Source organism: Leucoraja erinacea, chromosome 7 (assembly GCF_028641065.1).
Source record: "Leucoraja erinacea ecotype New England chromosome 7, Leri_hhj_1, whole genome shotgun sequence".
NCBI classification, from domain to species: domain Eukaryota; kingdom Metazoa; phylum Chordata; class Chondrichthyes; order Rajiformes; family Rajidae; genus Leucoraja; species Leucoraja erinaceus.
The window spans coordinates 67,661,327-67,676,803 of record NC_073383.1 but is presented as its reverse complement, the minus strand read 5'-3'; the positions used below and the strand labels follow the sequence as shown (position 1 = coordinate 67,676,803).

General features: G+C 42.0%; 1 protein-coding gene across 2 annotated transcripts in view; it reads right to left on the bottom strand.

Moving 5' to 3' along the window:
- The window catches only part of rif1 (replication timing regulatory factor 1), a 69,363-nt gene that overhangs the window by 2,924 nt on the left and 50,962 nt on the right, over positions 1-15,477 (bottom strand). For both annotated transcript variants that reach the window (XM_055638716.1, XM_055638717.1), the window contains exons 29-35: positions 14,651-14,705; positions 7,716-10,505; positions 5,089-5,247; positions 4,065-4,142; positions 2,462-2,577; positions 2,112-2,265; positions 365-473 (exon numbers count right to left, since the gene is read on the bottom strand). In XM_055638716.1, coding sequence (XP_055494691.1) covers positions 365-473; positions 2,112-2,265; positions 2,462-2,577; positions 4,065-4,142; positions 5,089-5,247; positions 7,716-10,505; positions 14,651-14,705 — 3,461 coding nt within the window. The remainder of the gene's footprint in view (positions 1-364; positions 474-2,111; positions 2,266-2,461; positions 2,578-4,064; positions 4,143-5,088; positions 5,248-7,715; positions 10,506-14,650; positions 14,706-15,477) is intronic.

Sequence of the window (15,477 nt, the reverse complement as noted above, 5' to 3'; positions counted from 1 at the left end):
AAATGGGGCCAGAGATAGAGCAAATAAATTCCTCTATTCTGCTTAGATTTGGAGATTGCAAAGTCATGGTCTCTGGGGATGGTGGTAGTGAGGGCAGAGGAGAGGCAAGATTTGAAAGCAATAATTAGAATTTTAAGATGGACCGTTTAACCAGAAACCACTATTTGCCACATTGAACAAAGTCAGACTTTTAAAGTGAAAACTCAGTACCACTGTCTCCATGAAACCCATGTTGAATAACTCGGTTTTTGAGATTCTTACTATCAAATCTTCAGTTTAGAATCTCATTTGTCTTACAAATAAATCTATGCCTAAGAGACTACCCCCACGTATTTCCACTGCCATAACTAAAAAGTAATGTTACCTGTTGCCAGCTTTTCATCATCAACATTAGAGCAAATGGCATTCTCCATTCCATTTAGCAATTTTTCACCTTCAAATACATTGTCTTCATCTAAACCAAGAGATTTCCTCTGGACGGTGGGGAGAATAAACAATTAATATCGAAAGCAAACATCCGGGAGGCAATGGTGAAACAAGAAATATTCACCGATGCAGTACATTAGTATGACAGTATTGCAAAAATCCATATGACTACGGCCAAAGACATGCATTCTCCAGGCAAATCAATGGCTCACACAATCTCTCATTATAGCAATGTATTTTTAAAAAAATAATTTTATTGGAAGCAATTGTACAAAAAAGAATGACAACAGTTCTACAACTCTAGCACAGCTTCATTTTTAACATTTAACAAACAGAATATTAACTTGAAATAAGAAAAAAGAAAAGAAAGGAAAGAGAAAGATGAAAAGAAAAAGAAATATATCCGTCGACCCAGCCATACAATCGGTTTTGAGTTTGTGTTCAACCATTGTATTGTTCAAGAATTCAATAAAAGGAGACCATATTTTTAAAAATTGATCTGGTTTGTCAGTCAAGCCAAACCTAATTTTTTCTAGATGTAGTGTCTCTGTCATTTCCGTAATCCACATCTTCACTGAGGGGACTGTTGTCTTTTTCCAAAATTTTAATATGTTTTTTTGCTGATATTAGACCGTAATCAAGAAAGCATCTTTGAAGTACCGTTAGTTTGACACATGCCTCTGATATTCCCAGTATTATCAGTTTTGGGTCAGGTCTAGTGGAATGTTCAATGTTTTAGATGTAACATTAAAGACTTCCGTCCAAAAAAAATTCTATTTTTGTACATAGTACAAAAGTATGGATTGTGGCTTCTTGAGAATTACATTTGTCACAAAGGGGGAAACACTGGGGAAAATCTTGCTCAATTTGGTCTTTGAGTAATATAGCCTGTGCAGTACGTTAAACTGTATCAGGCAGTGTCTGGCATTTAAAGAGCAATGATGTATGTGTTGTCGGATTTCGTCCCATATATCCTTGGAAATGTGTTGACCCATCTCATCCTCCCATGAACACCTAGAAATCTCAGATGATGGAGTATCGATATTTTGAAGGGCATTGTAAAAGTGGGATATCAACTTCTCTGTATCTGCATGTTTATTTCAAACATTCGTCGAGTATGTCAGGAGCTACAGAGGAGCAGTCTTGTCTATATGTTCTCACGTAATCCCTAACTTGGAGATATCTGAAAAAGGTATTGGTGTTCAATTCGTATTTCTCCTGCAATTCTTGAAAGGAAGAAAGAGTCCCCTTCTGATAAAGGTCTCCCACAGAATTGATTCCTGGATTCTTCCATTGAACAAAAACCGCATCTAGGGTAGATAGTTTAAATGAGGGATTATTTGCAAAGAGGAGAAGAAGAGACATGTTTCTCAATTTGAGGCTGAGTTTCAACTGTTTCCAGATGCGGATAGTACTGTGTATTATCGGGTTATGCTCGTACGCAATGTATTAATTAAAAAATTACTACATATGAATTCATCACAATCTCATTTTTGTATTTGGTGTCATACAAAGGCTCAAATTTCAATACTCAATCATAATTTTATTTCCCTCAATCAACTGTTATGGGAAGATGGTAGGAGAATGGGGTTAAGAGGGAAAAATAGATGAGCCAAATAGCCCAATTCTGCTCCTATGTCTCATGATCTTACATAGAAAGTGTTAGTTTACAGTAATTAACTCACCTGCTGGTCATAAAACGCTTTGAGCGCTTTTCTTACTACAAAGACCTTTGGAGAACGGATTGGAAGCAACTTAATTTCACCCACTGTGAGTGAGCTCAGATCACCGATGGTCTTGATATTTTTAGCTCTTACAAGTTGGCCCAAACCTCGTGCCCTAATGGAAGGAACAAAATCGTGTTAGTCATCATAAGCGAAGTAGAGGAAGCAATTTACATCATCCCATATTGATCAGTATAATATTTAGTGATTAGCTACAGGCAGTTTGCCATCAAAACTGTTACAATTTTAACTAGGATCACAAAATTTTAAATTAACTACTAAATGCATTACAGATAAGTGCTGCTATGTACCACATGTTAGAGGCAAGCTGAGGTAGAATGGTCTCCACTGGTGAAGAGCAGCTGACCAGAGCAGGATACACACGGGCAGAGGATGATGTCACAGACTCTTTGCTCATCTCGGAGATCTTGGGAGAATTTAGGATAATAAAAATTAATGGTGATGTTTTAATTTAGCATTTTGTACTCAATTATAAACATCAAAGGTTTCAAAGGTCTTTTATTGTCACATGTATTAATTAAGGTACAGTGATATGCGAATTATCATAGAGCTATACTAAAAAAGCAACAAGACACATATAAAAGTTAACATTCACCACAGCGGATTTCCCACATTCCTCACTGTGATGGAAGGCAATAAAGTCTAATCTTCTTCCCTCATTTTTCTCCCGCAGTTGGGGCAGTTGAACCATCCGCCGGGGTAATCGTAGCTCCCGCAGCCGGCGGTCGAAGCTCCTGCGGCTTGGAGTTCCTGATGTCGGTCTTTAACCAGAGACCATGAGCTCCACGATGTTAAAAGTCCGAGGCATCCACGGCAGAGCTCAGAGGTCGATCCCTGGCAAAGGGATTGCGGGCTCCACGGTGGTAAGTCTGCAGGCACCCACGTTGGAGCTCTTGAAATCGGTATCCAACAAAGGCTGCCAACTCCTCGATGTTAGTGCAGACTGAGATACGATACGAGGGAGGGGGGGGGGAGGAAATCGCATCTCCATCACGCTAAGAGATTAGAATAAGTTTCCTCCCCCCACATAAAACAAGCTAAAGAACACACATTTAACACATACTAAAAAAACAACGAAGAAGAAAGGGACAGGCGGACTGTTGGAGAGGCAGCCATTGCTGGCGCCACCCAGTGAACATCGCTGCTTTTCATGGATAATTAGCCCATCGAAAAATATATTTCATTTGCAGCATCTACACAAATGCAATCTTGTTCAATTCTAAAATTGATACTTTCAGCTCCAAACAATTAGTGGCCTGTTTCCTAATTAAATTCAGAATTAAATGAGAAAGATCTGATTGTAGTCAGAGCAGTTTTAACTGAGCATAACTGGATAGCTGACTTCAGTTACTCCAGACAGTAGGGAGAAGGAAAGTGTTTGGACCAAATAATATCCTTGCATGAATAATGAAAAAACAGTACCATTCTTTCTTGAACTTAAAGGCCTGTGCCACGAGCATGTGGCGACGCGACCAAACCGGAAGCGGGGGCCGCGCGGCGGTCGAGTGATCCCGTACGAGTTGACATGAAGTTCGAGCGAAGTCCGCGGGATATTCGTGCTAGGCGTACGCCGTCAAAACGCTGTGCACTCCCGTCAGGCCGTTGCCGCGCGGAATATTTGGACAGCGTCAGTTTATCGGAGCCCCGCGCGATGTCGGGACCAGCTCCGCACATCTCCATACGGCTCCAGCGATCGAAGTGGCCCCGCGAGGCAGTACGGCTCAAGCGACGTTAGGTCGCGCTTGCCGCATGCTCGCGGGACAGGCCCTTTATTGTATTGTCTTAAAACAGTTAAATGTCTCCTTTAAATTAGCTGTATAAAGAAAGAAAATTCCACTGGACGTTGATCTATTATAGAGACATTTACTAGTTTTGACGGTCTTCAAAACTTACCAAACATTTCTTTGAACTTTTATAGCCATAACTACGAGCACTTGGACTCAGGAACCCTTTGGTTGGAGTAGTGTTGTACTAAAGAAAGTAGATAAACAGATAATTAAAATAACTCCAGTGTTATAGCACTCCACTTTAAACACGCAGTGAAGCACCTTACAGACAAATGATCCAGAGTCTGAAATACTACAGTGTAATGCTAAAATATCATGTGATTTTCTTAAAACTTTAAATCATTAAATAAAACTGATAGATGGATTTAAGGGAATCACTGGCACTGGGGATATTTTGTTATGTCAAAATAAGTTTTTGTAGTTCAACGGATTGGATACTAAACACTCGATATTTATTAAATGAAGAATAACTATAGGATATCTGTGCAGCAATAATTCGAGAAAATTAGTAGCATCTTTTTTCAAAAGGAAGATGCCGACGGAGCAATCTTGGTTGGAAGATCCACAGGCTTGATCACTTAAAGCCTGGTCTTTTTAATTAAATTAAAAATCCAACTGCATATTACAAATTCCTACAGTTTACCGTTTTCAACAAATTAATAGGGGTAACATTATACAAATCAACTAACATTTAACCCTCAATTTAAAATTTCACTGCTAAAAATGGCACGTATGTATACTGTTTGCTCATTTCTATCTGGTCATAACCTAAAGTGAGACATGGCGCAACTTAGCAGTAAAGTTAGAATGGGGATGCACTGAGGCTCTATGGTCAAAAGGCGATTACTGCTACCATTTCCAATTTAAATACCTTTAATTCAGAAGCCCAACACAAATTTAATCATTAGACAGTGCAAATTCAAGTTAAGAATAGTTGATTTGAAGATGGTTTTGAAACTAAATGATTTGGAGAAATATTCCGTGGTCAGAACAGTTCAAGTAGATACATGCAATGCACTGTAAGTGATTGGAGTAGGTAGAAAAATACTTAGTTAAATCCTACTCGATGGACTAATTCAAATAGAAAACAATAACCTTTTCTATCTGATAGAAATAAGAATTGACCGTACCTTGGATTGAACACTAGATCGATTACAACCATTTGAGATTGAATGATTTAACCCAGGGGAATTTCCTGCAGAATGGGATCTCACCACCGGGCTGCGGCGATCAATGTCATCTGCTAAACCTTCCCGACGAATTGGATCTGCAAATGAAACTCGACGGATCTACACAAAACAAACGTGCAACAGAAAAATACTTACTCTTCTTATCTCATGAAACATGGAAAACTGCTGATTTTGAAACATTTGTTTAAGCCAAATGGGCCGTGGATTCTTTTTTAAGAAATGTCTTGTGCAGCTTTTTATCAAGTGGAGTTTGCCTTGCTAGATTGCCAAATACCATTGACCATAAGTACACAGAGGCAGTACTAATTTCAGAGTTCTTATTTAGCTTAAAGTACATGCATACTTCCTGCACTAGTGATGAAGAGTTATTTTTAGCATTAATATGTACGAAACAGACCAAACAAAAAAACTACTTGAAACAGAAAGATGCGTTTAAGCAAGTGCACAAATTGAACAATTTATAATATTGCCAAAATGTACATGCTCAAAATTTGTGGGTTAAAAAACCCAGAAAAACAAATCTTTCCAACTACAAAAACACACCGGATAAAATATACTAACTACTGAGAAACAATACAACACAAGCAAATTTAAGAGGTGAACTCCATCAGACGCGGAGTAAATTGTTGCATGCAGGCATGCTAGACTTTCCTTCAATTAACACTTATGTAATGCAAAGGATAAATTCAAGGAAGTTGCTTCAGACATGTGTGATGGGCAGCTAATAGTCATAATCTGGAACTGACAGCATACTGGACAAAAGCATACTGGAAGTAAATCACTTTAAAATAAGTTCCTAGCTCAAGAGATGCAAACACAGCTGACAACACCAATATGTTATCCATCTCTGCTTGCCCGATAAGCTATTGCTAAGAACACTAACTATATTACTGCATTTTGAGTCACATAGTCGCATGTGTTACGAACGGTAGATTTAGAACCTGAAGGATATCAGTGAAACAAATATTTACAATACACATAAATGATTTAGATGAAGGGACTCAAAGTAACATTAGCAAATTTGCAGATGACACAAAGTTGGGTGGCAGTGTGAACTGGGAGGAGGATGCTATGAGAATACAAGGTGACTTGGACAGGTTGGGTGAGTGGGCAGATGCAGTTTAATGTGGATAAATGTGAGGTTATCCACTTTGGTAGCAAAAACAGGAAGGTAGATTATTATCAAAATGATGTCAAGTTGGGAAAAGGGGGAGTACAACGGGATCTGGGGGTCCATGTTCATCCGTCAATGAAAGTAAGCATGTAGGTACAGCAGGCAGTGAAGAAAGCGAATGGCATGTTAGCCTTCATAACAAGAGTAGTTGAGTATAGGAGCAAAGAGATCCTCCTGCAGTTTTACAGGGCCCTAGTGAAACCACACCTGGAGTACTGTGTGCAGTTTTGGTCTCCAAATTTGAGGAAGGACTTTCTTGCTAGTGAGGAAGTGCAGCGTAGGTTTACAAGGTTAATTTCTGGGATGGCGGGACTGTCATATGCTGAGAGAATAGAGCGGCTGGGCTTGTATACTCTGGAATTTAGAAGGATGCGAGGGGGTCTTATTGAAACATAAGATTATTAAGGATTTGGACATGCTAGAGGCAGGTAACATGTTCCCGATGTTGGGGGAGTCCAGAACCAGGGGCAACAGTTTAACAATAAGGGGTAAGCCATTTAGAACGGAGACGGGGAAACACTTTTTCACACCGAGAGTTGAGAGTCTGTGGAATTCTCTGCCTCAGAGGGCGGTGGAGGCAGGTTCTCTGGATACATTCAAGAGAAAGCTAGATAGGGCTCAGAGATAGAGGAGTCAGGGGATATGGGGAGAAGGCAGGAACGGGGTACTGATTGTGGATGATCAGCCACGATCATACTGAATGGCGGTGCTGGCTCAAAGGGCGGAATGGCCTACTGCACCTATTGTCTATAGACTTTTGGCAAAAACAGCTTCATGATTACCTTGTTTAAGAAGGAACTACTGGAAAATCGAAGGTAGACAAAAATGCTGGAGAAGCTCAGCGGGTGATGCATCATCGATGAGCGAAGGAAATAGGCAACGTTTCGGGTCGAGTCCCTTCTTCAGATCATACTGAAGAAGGCTCGACCAGAAAGATTGCTTATTTCCTTCGCTCCATAGATGCTGCCCCACCCCCCGTGTTTCTCCAGCATTTTTGTCTACCTCATGATTACCATAGTTTTTTTTTTGTTTTGATCCTTAGATTTTATCAAATTCAAACTCCTCAGTTGCTGTGATGGGATTCAAACTCTCAACTCTGGATCAATGATTGAGATCTCTGGCCACTAACTTAATAACCTTTAACTACTGTGCTACTGTTAAGTGTATCAATCCACAGAATCTCTAACAGTCAAACCATACCATATTGTGCACCAATTTCCCCAAACAGGGGTCAATGAGGCACAATAATAAAATTTCCAAGAAGCTCCCAATTGAAGAACAGTCGGTTCAACAATATCCAAGGGTCAAATGTGTGACATCCATGGTTCAGCCAGTCAAATGGATAAATGTACAAGTATACACTTCCAAGCTGAAAATCTCAATATTGCATTACCTTATTCACTGGTGAAGGAGAGTCATTCTCAGGTGGCCGTTTCATTACTTTCTTAAGAATACTTGTAGAAGGCGAGGCTGTAGGTGACCAGACGCAAGATCCCTGCACCCCTGAAGGACTGTGTAGGACGGGTCCCATCAGCCACGTGCTATCATTTTTGATCTTCTGTGGCGATTCCATGAGCTGCTCACCCGCAGGTTCAGCTGCATTACTGTCTGGTATCACAGGTTTGGAGAGACCAGTTTTTGCTGTTTCTTCCACCTCAGGTGGCGGCTTTTCATTTTCATCAGGCTCCGCGGCTTTGAGTAGCACTGCAGTTTCTAGTTCATCTTGCACAAGCTCTCCGTCTGAGACTGTTGCCTTTCCAATCTCATCTGGTCCTGCCAGTACATTAGTCACTTTCTCAGGAGCTAAAGAAACACCTTCGATACTCATTTGATTCTGGTCTAATTCACAGATATCACCATGGGTTTCTTCATTTATTACTTGTTCACTCAATGAAGCAGTTGGCTCATCAGCATTGTGCGTCGTTGTTTCTTCTAGTACTGGTTCTTCTGTTATTGGTACTTTTGAAGTATCATCTGCCTCAGCTCCTGCCTTCAATTCCACTTGCTCACTCTTTCCAGAATCCAAAGTTTCTTCTATTTCCTGCTCTGCTGAAAGTGCCCCAATTTTCTGCTCTGTTGAAGTTTCAATGACTGCTAAGAGGCACTTTTCTTCAGTCGAATCCACTTCTGAAGCAACAGTACTAAAAGACGGACCAAAAGGATGTATTTTGCTGCTCTCAGTTAAGGGCGTACTGAATGCACAAGGCCCAGTTTCATCATTTCCTGTGTTATTCAACTTGGGACTTTCAGATAACTTCTCTTCAGAAGATACCGAAAAACTCTGGTGCGAATCATGCCCTCTCTGGTCATCAGAATGTAAATCTGGCATGGCAGTATCCTCTTCACTTTTTGCTGGTGATTTCCTATGCTTTTGCAAAGGGTTCTGGCAGCAATCACAGCTTTTAGTTTTCCGGGCCCTTTTACTTCTCACATGGGACTTCTTAATTTTCTCATTCTTTTTGACTGTATGTTGCACGTGTGGATCGTTTGAGCAGTCAACAGCTGGTGTTTCAGCAGTTGAAATCTCTCCCTCAAAAGGCAAGGATTCAACACCAACGCTAGTGCAGGCTTCCTCAAATGTACTCTCTTCTAACATAGTTTCCATTTTCACATTTTCAGTAGTTTCAGGATGTTCGCTCTCAACAGATACTATTGTGTGCATTTTGGGGCCCGTTTCTACATTTGACTCTTCAACAGTCTGAGCCTCCACAAGTAGCTGTGTGGTAGGATTTACTTCACTTACATCTTTAATTTCTGCTTCTACAGCACCCTCTTCTTGATTTCCCATCTCTTTTTCTTTATCTTGCTTCAAAAGTTTAACCTCACCAGATTCATTTTCGGAGCACAGCTGACTGTTGTCCACTGTTGCTTCATGTTCCTTTACCATTTGAGCCTTGCGCCCCTCAGGGGTCAGTTCTGTCCTCTTTGTTTTCCCCTTAGATGTTCTGCTTTTCTTTCTCCCACTCGGAAGTTTAGAGCTGTCTTCAGAACTCTCAGTTGCAGTCATAGTGCAACTGTTTTCTGCATCAGATAAGCCTTGGGATGATCTACGAGTGTGGTAGTGAGAACGCCATTTGATCGCAGGTTCTTGGGTATCAGTTTTCATACCGGAAATCTTTTTAGTTTCTGAGTTGTCGGATGAAGTTCTAGAATTGTTTTCTTTCTCCTTAGACACTTCATTCTGAGAAGACTCATTCTGAAGAAACTTCACTCCCTGGTTCTGCGATCTTCTCTGGAATTTGCCACGCTCATTTTTTGCCTTTTTGTTAGTCTGATCAGACACATTCACTTCTAAATTATTTCTAGAAGAACGCCGTAGTGTTTTATTTGGTAGTGTTTTTGAATTTTGTTCATCACTCTCATCTTGAAGAGATGTAGGACTTTCTGATGATGATTTCTCTTTTGTGCCAACAGTAGAAAACAAACCTCTCTCCCCGACATCTACTGGCTGTTTGCTATCTGACCGACTCTCGGAATTTTGGCTGCAGTCAACTTCACGTAGATCATTTTCATTCTCCTTAGCAGGATTTGTGTTACACGTTAAAGAACCTTCTTTTGCATCAGATGGCTCATCTACAGAACACTTAATATTTTTGGAAGTCCTGGGGCGTTTGGTTGGCTTTTCTAAGATCAACTGCTCAGTTTTACTCTCCTTGCGTCTACTTCGTCTACTCCCTGCGATTGAAGTGTTCAAACAGACCTCCTGGGAAACCGTATCGGTTTCACGTTGTGGTACTTCTTCCACCGCCATTGCTTTGTTCTGCAGAGGGATAAGAGCTTCAGTGGCTGCTTGTGTAAATTTACTTATAGGCGATTGACTGAAGGAGCACGAGGTGGACGGATCAAACTTCTCCAAAGTAATAAATGACTGCCGACGGCTACTGGTTTTTTGTGGCGTCCCAGAAACAACATCGGATGATGTGGAACTGCCACTGACATCTGCTTTGCTGACTGATTCAGCAGCAGCGTCGATACAACTTGATGGGGAGTCAGTGACAGCATCCTTTGCTTCCTCTGGTTTGTCGTTGCAATCGGAAGCTTTAGAATCTGGAGTGATTGGAGTTCCAATTTTTTCCTGATCAGCGTAATCCAGCATCATTTCTCGATCAAGCAATTTGCTTTCAATGCCTGCTTCTGTTGTAAATGAGTCAACCACTTCGCTCTTTGCTGCCATCGTTTCACTCTAAAGGAAAGAAAATACAGTTGTCAATGATAAATGCAGAACAATGTAGGATTAACTTAGAATTTGTTTTCCCAAATAAAATGAGATTGTTACTTCAAATACAAAAAACTAAGAATGCTTTCCATCCTGCACCACATTCAGTTCTTTACTCTACACAATACCCTGATTGACAACTCATTGCACCGATATTCTAAATATTACTTACCAAGTTCACTAACATAAATCTGGAGCTGAAACACACATTGTTCACACATTGTAAATTTTTTGTAAACCAATCCTCAAGTACTACCATTAAATCAACCCTTGCTCCAAGGGCAGAATTAACCTCACGATGGAATCAATGTAAATGCACAACCACAAATTAACCAATTTAAATTCAGCAATCTACTATGTTATACAAACTTCCTTATGTATTAGCAAGTATTAATTTACTTGAATACTGGCACGCATCCCTATCTACATTAAGGCAATTGGAAAAAGATCTGGTAGCTCTTTGCAAGAGTCTCAAAACAGGCTATTATGTTGAATATAAACTAACAGATAAAGGTAATTTATGGCAGAGAAGTAAGATACTGGAATAGCAAGGAAGAAAGAGTGATAGAGGAACTCGAAGGGTAAGGCAGCATCTGTGGAGGGAAACAGACAAGACAAAATTTAGCAAAGTTACCAATCCTGACTGGAAAGATAATTTCCCTCCACAGATGCTGCCTGGCTAAAAACCCTGTCTCACAGTGCGAGCTGGCCAACGAGGTACCCCGAGTGAAAGACTCGTGGTTGTGTACGAGATTCCAAGTGTATGATCAAGAGTTTAACCGAATTCCCACAGGTATGACTAAGTTTGCCGTTTACTTGTAATTTCTGCGATGTTCCAAGTTCCTCTCACGAGTTACTCTTGAGCCAAGAGTGAATGAAGGTTTGTTTTAATAAGCAACAGTGTTAAAGAAGACATCTCCATCCTGCGGCTTTGAGTTAAAGATAGAATTCAGCGCAGCCGCATCTATCGATGTGACCTACAAAGGGAAAATGCGCACCGTCCAGTGCCAGAGCAGTTATACTTATGATTTGTTTGAAACACACATCACGTAGTTAGAAGACCAGCGGGCGGAGGTTTGCTATATTTTAATTGAATTTACTGCCAGGTCTACACTGCGGGGAAACGGGAGATGAAATCTTTGAATGTGGACAGATGTCTCCGCGCCTGCTCGTTCTAAGCGGAATATATTTTTAGTTGCCTTTAAAGCCGGGCTTTGGTTTTATTCCTTGTTTTTGTTTATTCACACACACTTTTCGTGTGCGAGGGTGTGAGATGTCCATGTCGGGTGCCGGCTGGCTGCAGCCGCTGTTCTTTCACATCAGTTGCGCATCAGATTGTTGGGAGACGGAGCTCAGGGTTTGCCTCCTGAGCTGCTTTGGTGCCCAGGCGGAGGGTTGAGGTGGAGGGAGGTTGGGGAGGGGGATGCACGGGCGTCATTAATCTGTCTGGGGTGACAAGCTCTTGGGTTAGACTGGGATCATTCTCTGCGGGATGATCTTAGTGCGGGAGACAAGTGTAGGAGAGGTGTACTGACTGTGTGGGCAGACACTTTGGTAGTGTTTGTCCACCAGTCTCAAAAGCCACTGTGTCTCCCTGTCCCTGGGATAGCAGGGGGTGATCAAACAGCATAATACCCCCCTCCCCCTCCAGGCCAATGATCCCAAGGCTTTACCGTCAGAAACAGCGGGCAGGCGACAATCACCCGCCATAACGCGAGAGAAATCATGCACTATTGTAGGTCACCTTTGCACGCCGGTGTTTCTGTCTTTCTCCACTTGGCCCTGTCTGTCGCCACCCCCACCCCTCTGCTTCCTGGCCATGTGTGTGGCCCCTTCACTCCCCAGCTTCCCGTCCATTGCACCGAGTGCGGGGGCTTTGCACTGTCTTCACGCCGGTGATGCCAGCAAGTCAGTGCCAGTCGCCCCAGGGCAGATGCTCGGGGGCTCTCTCCCAGAGTGGCCCCGCACCGGCGGGGGGGGAGAGAGATGGGTGTCAGCGGGGAACGCCGGCTCTGCCACACCATGGGCCGTCGCCAACCAAGCCACCCATCCACGTCCACACGCTCGGTAGAACAGGAGCTGAGACTGGGAACTGTACCGCCCTTCCCCCCTCCCTCTGCAACTGCAAACAACCTCACTCTCCTGCTCACCTAACCCGTCCATCCCTTCTCTCTGGGCATTGAAGGCGCTTCTGGTCTGCAGTGTGCAATAGTCACAAAAATACACTGCATCTTTAGAAAGGAAAAATACAAAATTGTCAATCCCATTGGATAAACCTTAGTTATGGTGCTGTACAACACGGAAACAGGTCCTTCGGCTCAGCTTGGCCGTGCCGTCCAAGTTGGTGTCTTGGGGTAGTCCTATTTGCCTGCATGTGGCCCATAGCCCTCTAAACCCTTCCCATCCATTTATCTGTCGTTAATAACCTCAAGAAAATTCCTGCTTCAGTTTCCTGGGTCCAACTCGGAGAGAAGTCTCCCCCCTTTCCAGGGTTAACCACTCCACTGTTTATAATGCTCCCTGCATTATGAAGTCCTCGACAGTGAAACCCTTGGGCAATCACTACCAAAGTGCCTGCCCACAGTCAGTACACTTATCTCCCGTACTAAGTTACCCCAACCCCAGACCCCCCTCCCCTCCCTCCCAACCCCCTGTGAAACTGAAGGGAGCGACAATCAACTGCCACAGATACAAATAATGTCATATACAAGAAAGGGCAGATGCTGGTTGACAAAAAGTGAACACACGGTGCTGGAGTTACACAAAGACGCAGCAGAAATTTGGAAACGTCATCCCGTCACCCATTCCTTCTCTCCAGAGATGCTGCCTGCCCGCTGAGTTAAAGAGTGCCCACGGTAGACTCACGAGTCACTAAGGTAAATTCACGGGCCACTACGTTCTTACGAGTTTAAATGTTTCAATTTTTAACTTCAGCAGTACATTTTACTCGTGGAAAACTTTAAACATGTTTGAATTTTTTCAAGAGTTAACAAGTTTCACGGGTCCCTGCCGTTAGCGCCACGAGTCGCTAAGTTGCGTCCACGAGTTCCGACGTTCCCGCTACGTTAATTGTACGTGATTACCACGAGGGTCAACTCGCACGGTGAGACAGGGGTTTAACAGAGTTCCGCCAACACTTTTGTTGCGTATTTGGATGCTTGGAACAGACTTAAATAAGGCTCGGGCATGGGAATAATCTAACAAGCTTCTTAATTCCAGGACACCACCTTGAGTCTCCCCATGCACATGCGTAGTTGCACCCGACATCACATATACTAATTACGTATAATAATTATCACATACCCAACACTCCTCCCCCTTTAACTTGGAGGCAGGTAACACTATTTTTATTACATACCTAACACTCCTTCCCCCTTTAACCTGGAGGCAGGTACCACCACTTCTATTACATACACCGCAATCCTCCCCTTTAAGTCAATTTCACATGTACGGTATATGCTCTTTTCCTACATATCATTGGATAATACACTGTTGCACAATGGTATTATACTTAAACCAAATACATTACCCCTTGCTTTATGAGTTATCATTTTCTGGTTCATGTATTTGATTTGTTTTCCTCTTTGTAGGTGGGATCTGACCCATGGCTGCAAGTTTTCGTTTTCTAACAGCTTCCTCTGTTGTTCAATTCCCATTCTCTGCTTATTTATCTGCTCTTGTTGTTTCATGAGATTCTGCAATTCATAACCCTTTGTCCATTGCTCCGTGAAGGAGGCTCCATGCTGGACTATACTGAAGTGTCCTAATTGCAATCGGTCTCGCATACTTTTGTCTTGACCGACAAGCCTCTCTTCTTTAGACTTTTCTATTAGCAGCTTCCTACTCATTGTCACACATTTATTTAACCTTTCTTTGTATCGTTTAAGCCTTTTCCGCACCAGACATCACAAATACTAATTACATGCTAATTAATTTGCAAATCGAGACAGATGCAGTTTCAATATTTTGTTGAATCTTTCAGTTACTCATCGGTTTTCAGTTCAAATTAATTGTCCCTGATAAATCCATCAGGTCTGGCTTCCCAATATTCACCCTTAATTGTGTTGTGGCCAAATTACCAATGTAGATAATCAGTAAAAATGACAACTCACCAGCTGTTTTTTATCAGTTGCGTCCATTTCCTCAGCGTCTTTTGCCGGTTTTTCTCTGAGGGGTTTGGTAGGGAGAGAAGGGTGAAGAAAATAATCAGATTGTGGAAATAGATAGTACAGTCACTAAGGGCTATTAGCTGCATAAAATGTATGACATTAACAAGAACTTGCAAGAGTTAAAAACTTGCAATTCTCAAAATATTAAGACGGCATCAATAACAGGTCATTTTTCCAAGTCTTATGTTTCAAATGTGTGACAAGCCAAGGTAAAATATTTATTTTAGAACAATTGGATTATTTCTGAAAATACAACAATTTGAAGCATAAAGCACATTATAATGGAGAGGGTGGGAGGGGATGACTAAGCTAAAATGGCCCGTGTACTACAACTTGTATAAAATGCCGGACATGATGGAACAGAAATGCAAACCACATTGACGTGACAGCCAAGACTGAACACCAACACCTCTATTTTCTGGGGAGACTGAGGAAATTCAGCATGTCTCCAATGATTCTTTGGACTTCTAGATGTACCATAGTAAAAAAAAACATACTTTCAGGTTGTATCACGGCTTGTTTTGGGACAAGCTCTGCCCAAGACCACAAGAAGTTTCTCAGAGATGTAGATGTAGACCAGTCCATCTCACAGAGAAAACTTTCTACCATTGACCCAATCTACACTTCACACTGCCACTAAAAAGCAGACAACATAATCAAAGACTTGTCCCAGATCAATCATTCCTTCACCCTGCTCCAGTCAGGCAGAAGGAAACAAGCTTGAAAGCATGCACCACCAGACACAGGACCACCTTTTTCTCCTCCGTTAT